At 46.0% G+C, this 14,620-nt stretch overlaps 3 protein-coding genes and 1 pseudogene across 3 annotated transcripts; 2 read left to right on the top strand and 2 right to left on the bottom strand.

Moving 5' to 3' along the window:
* Positions 1-2,110, bottom strand: LOC125549134 (the record flags this gene model as incomplete). The annotated part of the gene is given in 5 exon segments (XM_048712617.1): positions 1-35; positions 220-351; positions 521-590; positions 922-1,003; positions 1,812-2,110. Coding segments are annotated over 5 exon segments (545 nt in total), but the record flags the coding sequence as incomplete, so codon positions are not given.
* A 2,511-nt stretch (positions 2,111-4,621) lies between these two features.
* Positions 4,622-5,838, top strand: LOC125547165 (annotated as a pseudogene).
* Positions 5,839-7,852: 2,014 nt separating this feature from the next.
* Positions 7,853-8,544, top strand: LOC125549133 (putative glutaredoxin-C2). The gene has a single exon (XM_048712616.1). It carries the CDS (start codon positions 7,939-7,941, stop codon positions 8,251-8,253), a length of 315 nt encoding a protein of 104 aa, XP_048568573.1. The 5' UTR covers positions 7,853-7,938; the 3' UTR covers positions 8,254-8,544.
* Positions 8,545-9,708: 1,164 nt separating this feature from the next.
* On the bottom strand, positions 9,709-10,878 carry LOC125547164 (F-box protein At5g49610-like). The gene has a single exon (XM_048711156.1). It carries the CDS (start codon positions 10,876-10,878, stop codon positions 9,709-9,711), a length of 1,170 nt encoding a protein of 389 aa, XP_048567113.1.
* Positions 10,879-14,620: the final 3,742 nt, after the last annotated feature.

Raw genomic sequence — 14,620 nt, 5'->3', positions numbered from 1 at the left:
AAAGGCTCTGTGCGCGGCTGCTCTTCCCTTGTTACCTAAAATTCATGCAAACACCACAGCGACGTAATAAGATAGGAGTTCACCTTCTTTTCAAAATAAACCAAAGGCAGTTTCATGAACGGGGAAAGGTCCGCAGGGTAGTAACACAGGGAGGGCTGCTAGATGCCAAATAAAAATTGGACATGATAATACTTGAGCAGAAAGCTCATATATACATACCTTCATTATCTTTTTGCTGGGAGGTGTTGATGCCCCAGGCAGCACGTCTCCACTAGTCTTCGCCTTTGTTTTACTAGAGGCATACAAGGGGGAGATCAAAGACTCTGTGCGCGGCTGCTCTTTCCTTGTTATCTGAAATCCAGGCACAGCAGCGAGGCAATAAGAAAGAGTTCATGTTACCAGACTATCACGAATGGGGAAAGACCCGCTGGGTGGCAAACAGGGAGGGATCTCATAATTTCCATATGCAAACAGTTAACACACTGATTGCTGAGCAGAAACCTGACATATGTGCATATACCTTCCTTGTGTTTTTGCTAGGAGGAGATGACGTCCCAGGTAGCACGCCTCCAGTCTTCACCTTAGGTTTACTGGAGGTATGCAAGGGAGAGATCAATCAATCAATATGAAATAATCATTATAACTTGCTATTTGGAATTGTGGTCTGTGTTCAGCGTTACACATACAGAGTTTCCCACGGAGGAGCAGCAGGAAAGCAGGAAAAAAAAGTGGAACAAATGAATGGATCTTTTAGTAAACATGAGGTGGAGCAGACTAAATCTAGAATACTAGATGGTTTTAAGTGTAATAATGCCCACCCACAGTTCTAAAAATGATGTAATGCATTCCCAATATTCGTCGAGTAAGTGCAGGAACAGTCTATGGAAATCATGGTGAGTGGAGTGCTGATGTACAACATACCTGATCTTTTGAATCTTGTTTAGATGAGTATTGGAACTTTGAAGCTCCCTTGTGGATTTATCCTTGCCCTTAGTCGTAGAAACTAGTGCCAGAAAAGAGAATCAAATCAAATAAAGGAACTCACAGTAATTAATTACTGGCAAAAAAAGGAAATCAAATGAAATAAAGGAACAAATCAAAGTTCTCTCGTTACTAGGAGCAAACTGGGAACAGACATAGTGAACTTGGCTAGCAAGTGTGGAGTTCTCCTATTCTTTGACCAGATGACCATTTCCACAATTGCGTCGCGTGAACGTTCTCTTACAAAAAATATCCATTCTCAATTTCTTTCGTCGTGGAAACTAGTACATATGCCTTTTTCTTCTTTCCAATATAAAGAAACAGAAGGCGCAACATTACTTACTGTCAGTGAAGTTAAGAAAGGGAGGAATAGTTTTCACATGACAACAGAGAAGAAAGACTAGTGACAGATATCCATTTTCTGCAGAGCATTCCGGTAACATTGGGCAACAGAAGCGGTTGCCTTGGAGCGGAGCACGGGTGAGAGCATCCACGTACAGCATGCCTAGTTGCTTCAGCTTAGCACAGATTAAACTAGGGCTGAGATTATCAAATTAGTAGAGGAGAACAAATTAGAGTAGCCTGAATGGGCAGTGAATGGATAATTAAGCATGCCAATATTACTGGTAGGATGAAATTAAGGAGCAGCGGCGGTTGTTGGCGGGGATGGGATGGAGGATCCATCAGCATTCAGCATTCAGCATCAGCACCCCCTAGGCTAGGTTAGGGTAGGAACAGGCAAGCCAGTGATTCCCGAATCCAGCGAAACCCTAGCTACTAAGCTGGCTCTTAATGAATAAGCAAGGGAAGGGAGAGGTTGCTCTGCTCACCGGAGAGGGCCGCGGGCGGAGGAGGCGTGGGGATGCGGGGAACGGTGGAGGAGCCAATGCTGCTGGCGCTGCTGGCGGGGCTCGTGCGGTGCTGGGGATTGCGCTTCAGGCGGGTGATGGCGGAGGTGGCGGAGGAGAGGTTCGTGAGGTCGGCGAGGGGCAGCCGCCGGCGCGAGCGCCGCAGCAGCATCTCGTCGCCTCCTCCGGCTCCGGCGACGGCGGCCATCACGCACCCACCTGCGCTTCCCCTCTCTCGCCGATGGGGTGGACTGGACTGGACTTTTTTTTTTTGAGACAAGACTGGAATGGACTGGACTGGACTGGAGGAGGAAACCAACATCGATATGGGCTTGGGCTTCGGGCCGAAAAATGGCCCACAAATCCCAGACTCTGGCTCGCAAGGAGGTGGAGGTGCGAGCCGATCTGGGCCAGAATCCGTGCCGGATCCAGGTCATGCGGTTGCCGGCGTGCGGCTGTCCGTCGGAGTAGTGGGACGGAATTTCCTATTTGCCGCACGTTGGGGCAAATTGTCGCCCCAACGCACAGGCGATTAGGGCCGGCCCATTTCGTGACTGCACGCAAACCTTTCTGTTTCCGGTTTTGGAAATGTTCCACGGGTTTCCAGCCAGTTTATTTCGGGTTTGTGAACCATCTAGAAGATTCAGAACCATGTTTTCTTTCTTTTCCTTTTCCTTTTCGTTTTTTAATGTTTTTTTTTTCATTTTTATGTTTTCTCATAATCCTTTTTTTATTTTCTTTAATTTTCATTTTCTTGTTCAAAAAATGTTCGAAAATTCAAAACATGTTTGCCTTTTCCAAAAATTTGTTCGTTTTTTCATAAAATGTTCTAGTTTAGTAAAATTCAGAAATTCATCAAAGTTCAGAAAATTCATATTTCGTTCGTTTCTTTCAAAATGTTCTAAAATTTAAAAAAATGTTCGTGCTTTTAAAAAATGATCAAAATTCAAAAAAGGATGTGCTTTCAAATTTCGTTCGTAAATGCGAAAAATGATCACACTTTTAAAAATTGTTCGTGTACTATATGTTTTTATATTTTTCAACGTTATTTTATTTTGAAAAATGTGCAGAAATTTCAAGAAATATTCTTGCTTCTAAATATCGATCAATATTCAAAAAATATTGTGTTTTCAACTTTTGTTCATAAATACAAAAAATGTTCACATATTAAAAAAGTGTTCGGAATGTTTCTGCTAAAACACTTCACAACTTCTCAGAAACTGTTCCCTTTTTAAGAAAATGTTCATGTTTTAATTTTTTGTGTTTAAAAATATGTTCCCTTTTCAATAATTGTTCAAAAATTTCTAAAAATTGTTTGTGTTTTCAAATTTTGTTCGGGAGTTTAAAAAATGTCCGCGTTTGCACAATTTTCATTTCGAATTTCGAAAAATGTTCCTGTTTTCAGAAAAAAAGTGTTCGTTATTTTGGAAAGTGTTTCAATTTTGTAAAACAATTCGCAAATTTGAACAGTGTTTGCGTTTCACAAAAAACTCGGTTTAAAAAAACTGCTTTCAAAATTCCAAATTAATTTGGATCTACGCTGCCTATTGGTTCTTATAGGTTGATGTCGCCTAATCAAAAAATCTCACTAGCTTAGCTGGTTGAGGCTCGTCGTTGGCAGCATGAGATCGCTGGATTGATTCACAGCGAAGTCGAACTTTTTTTTGGAGCTATAGAGGTTCGCTGGTGGTCATGGGCCGGCCCAGTCAGAGGCCGCCTGTGCGAAACTACGTCTCTTCGCCGCAAAGAGCGGCACATAGGAGGTCCCTGGTGGGACGGCCACGGTCTGCGGCGGCCCATGTCTGCCCGGCTAGAGGTGGAAGCTGGCTCGGGGCTGCCAGTTCTTGGTCGTGCTGGAGGTGTAAGATTGGTTGTGTTCTCCTGCTCCTGCACGTCTTTGGGTAACGCTCTCTCTGCTGTGGAAGGTGTTGGCGGGCCACGGCGGTGCAGCTTCGTTGGCAAGGGGCTGCCGTGGCGGCGGTGTGAGGCTTCATGGACGGTGCTACCCTAACCTGGAGGTGTGGAGATAGGCGGCCATATGGATGAAAACTCTGCTCGGTTTTTGTTGGGTCGGCGGCGATGTCATCCACGAGTGTCATTCCCCTTCTTGGCGATGTCGTCGAGGTGCGTCGCCATTCCTCTCGCTCCTTTGATGATGGTAGGTGTCTCCGGACAAAAGCCTAGATCGGCAGGATCGGCACGATGGCGACGTCTTCGATGTCGTCTCTCTATTGGGAGCATCGTGTCGACGCGGTTTGGAGGTCCTACGCTGTGCTTCTCTGGTGTTTGCCATTGTTCACGATCGATCTTCTGAGGGGCAATGTATGTCCATTGTTGGTGATTCCAAGACGATGCCTTCCTCGGGGCGAATCGAGTCCCGCCATTCTCTTGCCACCTCCTTTCGACATAAAGGGGGATGGTGCGTAGACAAGGATGATCGGTGGAGATGCTGTCTTTTGGAGGTGATCGACAGCGTCCGAGACGCGGCGAGGTTTTTCTGATATGGACATGCTCTTTTGCTTTGTAACTATGTTGTCGTTGGTGGTTGTCTTTGAACTAGCCCGGGTGTAGAGCAAGTGCTATCCTCATTGTTCGCAGCAGGTGATAGTTGTCTTGTATTGCAATTCTCTTCTTCTAAAGTTATGATACGCAATTTGCGTACTTCTGAAAAAAAATCAACACCAGTCAGTATTTGGTAACCGTCACAACCGTAGAGAAAATCCCCTTTCCTCCTAGAAACCCCCCAGATCTGTTTTGACCACCCTAAAAAAAAAGATATGTTTTGACCAAAAATATGGACGGCGGTCGCGACCGCATCGGTGTCATCGGTGCTCGGCGACGACGACCTCTTCCGCGAGATCCTCCTCCGCCTCGGCTTCCCCAATTGCCTCGTCCGCGCCTCCCTCGTCTCCAAGCGGTGGCTCTTCCACGCGTCCGACCCGGCCTTCCTCCGCCTCTTCCGCGAGCGCCACCCACCCCGCCTCCTCGGCTTCTGCGTCAGCAACGACGACCGGTACCAGTTCGTGCAGCTCGAGCAGTCCCCGGAGCTTGCCGCTCTCTCACGCCGTGTGGCCTCCTCCTGCAACGACGCCTTCCGCTGCCGTGGGCTGGGTATCGGACACAGCCGGAACGGCCGCCTCGTCACTACGCTCTTCCACGGCGGTCAAGCGCTCCCTCCTCGCGCCGCAGCTCTCCGAGGAGTCCGAGTTGGCCCTCCCACCGATCCCGCCGCCCCACCGGGAGGAGCCCGCTCTAGGGGTGTTCAATAGGATTATCCTACCCGAGGATGGGAGCCGCGACTTCATCACCTTGGTATATCTGTGGCAGGTCCGGCGGAAAGTCCGTGCGGAAGTGTACGTGCTGGGATCCGGCGGTTGGGGCTTCCCTGCCACCGCAATGACAGAGGTCCCGAATCCTGCAGCCTTCCTTACAAAAAATGCTTCCACCCGTCCGTGGCAAGGTTTTCATGGTGACCAGTTTTGGGTGCATCCTGGGTCTAGATTTGGCTGCGGCAAGGTTCCTCAAGCTCGAGCTCCCAGCTGAAATAGGGCGCAATTACATGCTCTCATCTGCCGAGGGTTCCGGGATATATCTTGTCAATGCAGACGGGTTGCAGCTCAGTGTGTGGCTCCATCGGATGGTGAGCAACAGCGATGGTGCGGGCGGCTGGCTGCTGGTGGACACATTTAGTCTCCGCGAGGCATATGCACTTTCTGCTGGTCACAATTGGGTTTGGATGCCACAGGATGGCGATTTTCTTGGTGTTGCTTCAGTTGGGGACAATGCCGAGTTTGTATTCTTGGATTATGTGAGATATGGTGTTGTCCTTTGTGTTCACCTGAGGAGCAGGGTGGTTGAGAAGGTGTATGAGCAGGCACCGTATCATCATGGTTTTTTTCGTATGGGTTTGAGCCACATACATGTCTCTCCCTTTATGATGATCTGGCCGCCTGTTTTCCCTGCACTGAAAAGGGACACAATCAAGAGCAATGATCCCGCTGTGCTTTGATCTTTGAACTATCATCGCTTGGTACAAATTCTATGATAGAAAGCTATGTTTCTCTGATGAGGTACAGAAATGTATGACTAATCAATATTGTTGGGATGGGCTTGACTACATCTCATTTAGCTAGTGTATGCCATTTTATCGTGTTTTATTCTTTAGTATTTGTCACTACTCTGCAGTAAACATGTGTTGTCTTGTCTGCTATTTTGCCAATAAGTATGAGTAATAGATTCCTACCTGGTTCCGAGTTCATTAACAAATATTAAGCGAAGCAACTCAAATGTGCAGATGTTCATGCCACATTGTAGAGCACTAGATTCTGCGGAACGTAAGTTGGATATTAAGAACCTCTGTTCATTTCACTGAAAAAATTCTGATGTTTGCAGAAGTGTATTGCAAGTTATCCAGCAGAAATACACTGAATCATCTAAGATTAACTGTGATGTGTATAGTACTTTGCTATTTATTTCTCTTCCTAAAACAGTAGATATTGCAGTTGGGTCTTAGAACCTCTGATCATCGTTTTATTCGTCCAGGTATGAACCACATACATATCTCTCTCTTATGATGATCTGGCCTCCTAGTTCCCATGCACTGAACGGGGGGCATGATCAAGCGCAATGATCCCCCTGTGCTTTGATCTTTGTACTATCGTCACTGGGTACAACTTCTATGATGGAAAGCTATGTTTCTCTTATGAGGTATGGAAATGTATGACCAATCAATATTATATTATTCAGATGGGCTTGAGTACATCTCATCTAGCTAGTGCATGCCTTTTTACCGTCCCAAAATAAGTGACTTAACTTTGTACTAACTTTGTACTAAGTCACTTAATTTGGGACGCAGGGAGTATTTGTCACTACTCTGCAATCAACATGTGTCATTCTGTCTGCTATTTGGCCAATAAGTATGAGTAGGAATAATAGTCTCGTACTTAGTTCCGATTTTGATAGCAAATATTAAGCTTATGAATACAAATGTATAGACGTTCATGCCACGTCGTACAACCTCTGTTCATTTCACTGGAAAAACATGAAGTTAGTACAAGTGTATTGCAAGTTTTCCAGCAGAACTATACTGTGTCTTCTAAGATTAACCATGGTGCGTAATCTGCGTATAAGATATTGCATATAGTCGTTTCTCTTCCTGAAATAGTAGATATTGCAGTCAATCGGTCATGTAAGTTTGCAGAGGTATATTGCAAGATATCCAGCAGAACTGTACTGAATCTTCTAAGTTTATCGGCAGTGTGCATTAATATTGACTTTCTGGTAATGAAAGGGAAATAACTGAATATACAGTTTTTGTCAAGAAAGTTGGCCTGTACAGGGATGGCTCAAAGGATAAGACAAGGTACTCATGTTATTCATGATATGCTCTTTAAAAAAAATCATCCATTTTGTACAATTTTTATGTTATCAGAGCTGTGTAAGCCACCCATCATCACTAGTTACCAGTACACTAGCAATTCTAAGGGAAAATTTAATGGATGCCATTTCGTAGAGTGGTTTTAATGTCATTCCTTGTCACGCACGACTCCACAACTATGATAAAAAGATATGTGATACATGACGTGCACAAACTCCACCTCGGTGCTATTCCTTGTCACACACAAATGGCCATTAGAGTGGATCTTAATCTAGTTTATCAGGAACCTAACAAATCAACGGCTGAAGCATTGATTTTGATTGATCGATCAATACCATGGATCTTTTTTCTATATATGATGCCTAAAGTCCAGGTTATCTTGAATCCTATTCACCTTTGTTTTTCACTTATCGAAAACATTGTAAAATAATATTAAAGATTAGCCACATTCCTAGCGTTACCTAACTGTGAAATTTTGCCCCTCCCAAAGGCCAAGGTTACAAGTGGTGCTAGAAAAGAACCTTTTCACACAGGATATATGTTATCCCTAATTTTCCACACGCCAGTGTTTACCTTACACCTCGATTAAGCACTTCCTCTTACCCCCCAGCCATCTATAAATGTTGGGTCATCACCATCACAAAGCTGCAAGAAGCAACAGCCTACAGCTAGCTCAAGTGAAGTGAGCTGATCGATCGAGATACAGAGGAGAGAGAGCTAGGCAATTCAGCAATGGCGGAGAGGGTGACGACGATTGCGTCACAGGGCACGGTGGTGATCTTTGGGGTGAGCTGCTGCTGCATGTCCCACACCATGACGAGGCTCTTTGCGGAGCTGGGTGTTAGCTCTACGGTGCACGAGCTGGACAAAGACCCCCAGAGGGAGGACCTGGAGAGGGCGCTCGCTGGCATGGTGGGCCAGAGCCCGGCGGTGCCGGCAGTATTCATCCATGGCGCGCTTGTCGGTGGCACCAGGCAGGTCATGCAGCTGCATCTCGGCGGCCATCTCGTGCCGCTGCTCCGCCAAGCTGGTGCCCTGTGGTCCTGAGGCACTATTAATAATAATGGCTGATGCGTACTTGCATAGTAATCTACGTGTGATCATAACCTCAAAAGCTATAGCTAGTGATCGACAATACAGTGTGTGCCGCTACTTAATGTTGAACAATGCTTCTCGCCGGACATTGAACCCAACTCTCAGGCTTCTTGCCAGATAGATATCTGTCTCACTATGATGATCTGGCAAGAAATATAGGACATGATTGTTAGGAATCATCCCCCGTGTTTGATCTTTGTGATATCTTCACTGGCTATGTTTCTGATGAGGTTTGATTGCATCTCCTCTGACCAATGTGTGCTATTTCACTGTGTTTAATTCCTCTCCTTAGTTTCAAAAACGTGTTTGCATGCATAGTACTTGTTATTACCTTCGAAACAACGTTTTCAATTATATCTGCAATTTGGCATGTACTGGTTACAGAATTGATTAGCAGTTACTAAGCTTAGCAATGCGAATGTGTAGAGTTTGTATCACTGACTCACAGTTGTAGAACACTAGGTCATGCAGTCATGTAAGTTTGATCTCAAGAGCCTCTGTTCATGACAACAGAAGAGCCTGGAGCTTATACACAAGTGTACTGCCAGATATCCAACAGAACTGCGCCAAATCTTGTAAGCCTGACTTGCCAGTAATGCAGATTTTATCATAGCGATCAGTAATGCCAAAAAATCTTTGATGACAAGCAAGTAAATTGAGCAGCAACTGGAACAGAAATAACTGAAAGTATTGCTTGTGGTGAAAGTATTACTTGTTGTGAGGATGCTTCATTTCTATTTCTGGATAGGGATGGCTCAAAGGATACAACAAGGTGTGCATCTTTTCACATTAAAGCTTAATTTTGTTTCCAGTATTTTTTTCACAGCTTTTTTTTCCATTATATTTTGTCCACAAAAATATTAATCTGGCCATCATCACTAGTTCACTACTAGTATTTCCAAGGGAAAATCGTTAAGTATGAACTGGTTCGCTACTTAATTTTGTGATATCCTTTGGCCCAATGGCATCAGTAGAGAAAAATATCATGCTAGATGTCCACATTATGCACCGATGGTATTTCTCCTTGCGCACAAATGGCAAAAACAGTCAATTAGAGTGGATCCAAATCTAGCTTATCATGAACCCGTTGAATCATCAGCTGAGGAACTGAATTTGTTTGATAACGTCGTTCCTTTTTCTATATACGGAAGTTCAGCCTTTCTTGGAACTTTCTTCTTCTTCATTTTCACTTATATATTCACAATCCTGGCCATGGCTAACTGTATGATTTTGACCCCTTCAAAAGGCAAAGCTTACAAAACATGGTAGAATATAAGCTTTCAACAGAAGACATATTTTCAAAAGGTTAGAATGCAATATGCATCAACAAAGAATCTAGTAGCTCATAGTGGATTCAAGGATACATACATCTAGGATGCCAAGAAGCACCAGCCCACTAAACAACCTTCAGATGAAAGGCAGAGCATTCACAACATAACCATCTAGTGTTGGAAAGAAGTTATGTGGAACAAGACTTTGCTTCAGCTGAAAATAAGTAGGATCAACTTCTTTGCGATGGAACGCGGCGACCAGCTTGCCATCCATACCAACCCGAATTAGCCACTCGGCAAATTTGACCAGCATGAGCAACTCACCATCCCCAGGCACGACCACCACATCCAAATCCAATGGACCGTCATACCTATTGCATTGCCCCCTGATCTCTGTAACAGGTAATTCAATCCGGCAATTAAAGGCCCAGACCTCCCTCTCATAGTTTTGCAACATCCAGATATCAATAGTCGGCACAAAATCCAAGATGGCCATGCCGAGCTTGCCGTCTACCTCGAACAGGTGAGCGTAGTCGGCAACGGGAGCGCGCATCTCTCGTAATGACTCAGATGTGGTGTCGAACAACACTATCATCTTGCCTTCAATGTCTTCATGTGACGGGAACCAATGCAAGTTACCACGGAATAGTACATGATGTTCACATTCCGGCATACTCACATCTGGACACCCGATGCGCCTCGGAGGCTGGCCGGAGCCCAGTGACAAGACATGGCACGAAACTTGACCACCGGGTGCTAGCTCATCGTCATTGTATGGGTTAGGCTTGTATGAGTAGAGCAGCAGCCTGTACTCGCCGGTAGGGGTGTGAGGGTACATTCCCAGGAGCGTCCACCTACGATCCGTAGGCAGCAGGAGGGGAGCATACTGACGAGTTGCCGGATTGCAGATGAAGAAGTCGCTGTCGTCGATGCAGAAGATGAGGATGCCATCACAGGAGGCAACCGGATGAGAGTAGGCGAAGTTGCCGCCCAGTTTCAATAAGGCGACCGACTGAAGCTGGTCGGGGGCGGCAAGACCTGGCCGATTGTTCAAGCAGCAGATGTCTATGGAGTTGTTGATGAGGTCTATATAATCGCCGTTGTCGAGGAGGGGGAGGGCGGGCTGGAGGGCATGGTGAGCGAGGAGAAAGTCATGGGTGGAGGTTACACTGCGCCAGGAGCGGCAGACGGCGCGGCAGCGGAGGAGGGCTTTCGGGGGCAGGCGGACGAGGATCTCCCAGATGACGATCTCCTCCAGGAGACCACCGAGGGAAGGCGTCGCTCCTGCCCTTGCGGCCTTGGCCATGGTCGCCGGCTGAGAGCTGTCGATGCGTCCCAGGAGCAGAGCAGGACGGCGGAGGTAGCTAGGTCTCGTCTTATACTTTCACGGAATATGCATGCGCTGCGGACCTGCGGTTATGAGATACAATCCATCTAATGTCTGCTATATATATAGCTCGTTTGTTTTCACCTCCGACGGAGAGTTGAAGACGGAGAGCAGATCGACCTCGATCGTGTGCTTTCGCCGAACCTGCTGGCCATCCCGAATCGAACTTGGTGTACCTGTGTCGTCGTGGTCGGTCGTCCATCTATGTTGCGGGTACATTGGGTATATTAGCCGGCTTATTCCATTTTAGAGTCCGGCCGCCTTAACGTCTATATAAAGGATTACGTATGGGCATTATTACTTTTTTGAATATCAGTACAGACACAAGCGCTCATATACACACGCACATACACTCACTCCTATGAACGCACACACGCACATTTTATCCCTATGAGCACCTCTAAAAGACTGAGCCGGCATATCATCTTGAAATTTATGAAGACACCGTAGACGCCTCGTCGTCGACGTGAACGTCTTCTCCCACTGAATACGCATCACCAGAAATTCTGAAATAAATTCAGAAATAAATGCGAGCACCAGGATTACGTATGGGCAATATTGAAACTGTACTTTCCAATAGTATCGCTGCTGTTTTTTCTTTTGCAGCTTTCGTAGTTGCTGAAACTATGTGGTATGGGTCAGCAACGACCCCAATCGAATTATTTGGGCCTACTCGTTATCAGTGGGGGTCGATCAATCAATCATACCTGTAATCCCTGAATTTCTTGGTTGACGCTGTTCAACCAGACTTGTCCCGCTTGAATGTATAAAGTCCAGATGGGCGGTTCTCAAAAAATAACCTGTTTACTTGTACACCTCACATCCTTGTTTACTTCTACAAAAAAATTTCAGATTTTTTCAAAACTGAAAATTTTGAATTTTGATTTTTTTTTCAAAATTTGAGCCTACATTGAGGCCGAGATCCAAAACGCCACTCTCCTACTTATCGCCTTTTGCATCTGATCTGCCACCATTTATCCTCTGTCATACACGGGAGGGCTGAGCAGGTTATGTACAGAGAGTGCTACATTGCACAAACACAGCCGCAAGCCCATCCATACTAGTCCATCAGGTTCCCTTTGGTCGCAACAGTGGTTCATGCCACGGTCAATGGCTTCACTCTGCCGCCTCGGAGAAAGAAATTATCTTTTCCTTCACCAAGGAGCAAAATATTTCTTCCGTTCCAGAAAATAGAAACATCACCCAGATAATTCTTGACATATTTCAAATGCGTCAAAATGAATTTTGATAATCTTAGAATCAACACGCACATCACTCGCTTCCTTCAACATGGAAGGGTATCGACACACCTATAGATTTCATGCAACTATGTAACAGTCAAAGCTTCGAGATTAGAATTTTATGTGCATCAACAAAGAAGCTAGTAGCTCATAGTGTATCCAATTCATACATCGATCTTGCAGCTCATGAGGATACAAACGTCTAGGATGTTAAGAAGCACCAGTTCACTCAACGGTCTTCAGATGGAAGGCAGAGCATTCACAACATAGCTCTCTAGTGTCTGAAAGAAGGTATGCGGGAGAAGCGTTTGTTTCAGCTGAAAGTGAGTAAGATCGACTTTTTTGTGATGGAACGTAGCAACCAACTTGCCATCCATGCCAACCTGGAGTAGCCACCTGTCAACTTTGACTAGGACCAGCAATTCACAATCCCTAGGCACGACAAGCACATCCAACTGCAGTCAACCGTTATACTTGTCACAGTGCATCCTGATCTCCGCAACCGGCAATTTAATCCGGCAATTGAAGGCCCAGACCTCCCTTTCGTAGTCTTGCAAAACCCAGATATCAATTATTTTCACATTATCAAAGATAGCCATGTCAAGCATGCCGTCCATCTCAAACAAGCCAGCCCAGTCAGTAGCAATGGGAGCACGCATCTTCCTGAATGACTCAGATGTGGTGTCGAACACCACTATCATATTGTTTTCGCTGCCATCATCCGATGGGAACAAATGCAGGCTACCACGAAATAGCACATAAGTGTAGAATTCCAGGGAAATCACATCTGGCTAACCGATGTGTCTCGGCGGCTGGTCGGAGCCTAATGCCCAGACGTAGCATGAATCTTCATTGCCAGGTACCGGCTCATGGTCCCAACCCTCAGGGTGAAGCAAGAACTTGTGCGAGTAGAGAAGTAGTCTGTACACGCCGGTAGGTGGGTGAGGGTGCATTCCCAAGGGCATGATACCATGGCGCAGTGGGAGGCGAGCATACTGACGAGTCGCTGGATTGCAGACGAAGGTCTTCTTTGGTTTGAAGGAATTTTATAGGGTAGGATTTTTATAGGAAAAATTCCTATAGAGCTCTTTGATTTGTAGGAATGAAATCCTATTTCTATGGAGAAAATCTTCCTATCCTCCACATTTCATAAGAAAATAAACATTAGCCTAGACTCAATAAAAAAAATTCTATAATGTGAAACAAAGAACATCTCATTTCCTATTCCTACTCATAGGATTTGAGATACATGTCATCTCATTTTCTATGACTTTTCTATTTCTATAATTTTTCTACCCTATGAACCAAAAGAGGCCGAAGTAGTTAACAACATGGGCGCGGAAGATGAGCAGACTGTTGGGGAACGTAGTAATTTCAAAAATTTCCTACGCACAAGCAAGATCATGGTGATGCATAGCAACGAGAGGGGAGAGTGTTGTCCACGTACCCTCGTAGACCGAAAGCGGAAGCGTTAGCACAACGCGGTTGATGTAGTCGTACATCTTCATGATCCGACCGATCCAAGTACCGAACGTACGACACCTCCGAGTTCAGCACACGTTCAGCTCGATGACGTCTCGCGAACTCCGATCCAGCAGAGCTTCGCGGGAGAGTTCCGTCAGCACGACGGCGTGGTGACGGTGATGATGTTGCTACCGACGCAGGGCTTCGCCTAAGCACCGCTACGATATGACCGAGGTGGAATATGGTGGAGGGGGGCACCGCACACGGCTGGGAGAGATTAACTGATCAACTTGTGTGTCTAGAGGTGCCCCCTGCCCCTGTATATAAAGGAGCAGGGGGGGAGGCCGGCCCGCCCTCTATGGGCGCGCCAGGAGGAGTCCTCCTCCTAGTAGGAGTAGGACTCCCCTTTCCTACTCCTACTAGGAGGAGGAAAGGAAGGAGGAGAAGGAGAAGGAAGGAGAAAGAGGAAAGGGGGGCCGCCCCCCTAGTCCAATTCGGTTTGGGCTAGGGGGGCCGCACGCCCTGCCTCCTCTCTTCCACCACTTGGCCCATGAGGCCCATTACTTCTTCCTCGTATTCCCGTAACTCCCCGGTACCCTTGAAAATACCCGAATCACTCGGAACCTTTCCGATGTCCGAATATAGTCGTCCAATATATCGATTTTTACGTCTCGACCATTCGAGACTCCTCGTCATTTTCCCGATCTCATCCGGAACTCCGAACTACCTTCGATACATCAAATCGCATAAACTCATAATACAATCGTCACCGAAACTTTAAGCGTGCGGACCCTACGGGTTCAAGAACTATGTAGACATGACCGAGACATGTCTCCGGTCAGTAACCAATAGCGGAACCTGGATGCTCATATTGGCTCCCACATATTCTACGAAGATCTTTATCGGTCAGACCGTATAACAACATACGTTGTTCCCTTTGTCATCGGTATGTTACT

This window comes from Triticum urartu, chromosome 3 (assembly GCF_003073215.2).
Source record: "Triticum urartu cultivar G1812 chromosome 3, Tu2.1, whole genome shotgun sequence".
Lineage (NCBI taxonomy): Eukaryota > Viridiplantae > Streptophyta > Magnoliopsida > Poales > Poaceae > Triticum > Triticum urartu.
Note: the sequence above shows the minus strand (reverse complement) of the source record. Positions and strands in the feature narration are given on the sequence as shown.

Excerpts from the sequence above, each read along its gene's own strand:
- LOC125549133 (XM_048712616.1), top strand. The coding sequence starts at position 7,939 with ATGGCGGAGAGGGTGACGACGATTGCGTCACAGGGCACGGTGGTGATC.
- LOC125547164 (XM_048711156.1), bottom strand. The coding sequence starts at position 10,878 with ATGGCCAAGGCCGCAAGGGCAGGAGCGACGCCTTCCCTCGGTGGTCTC.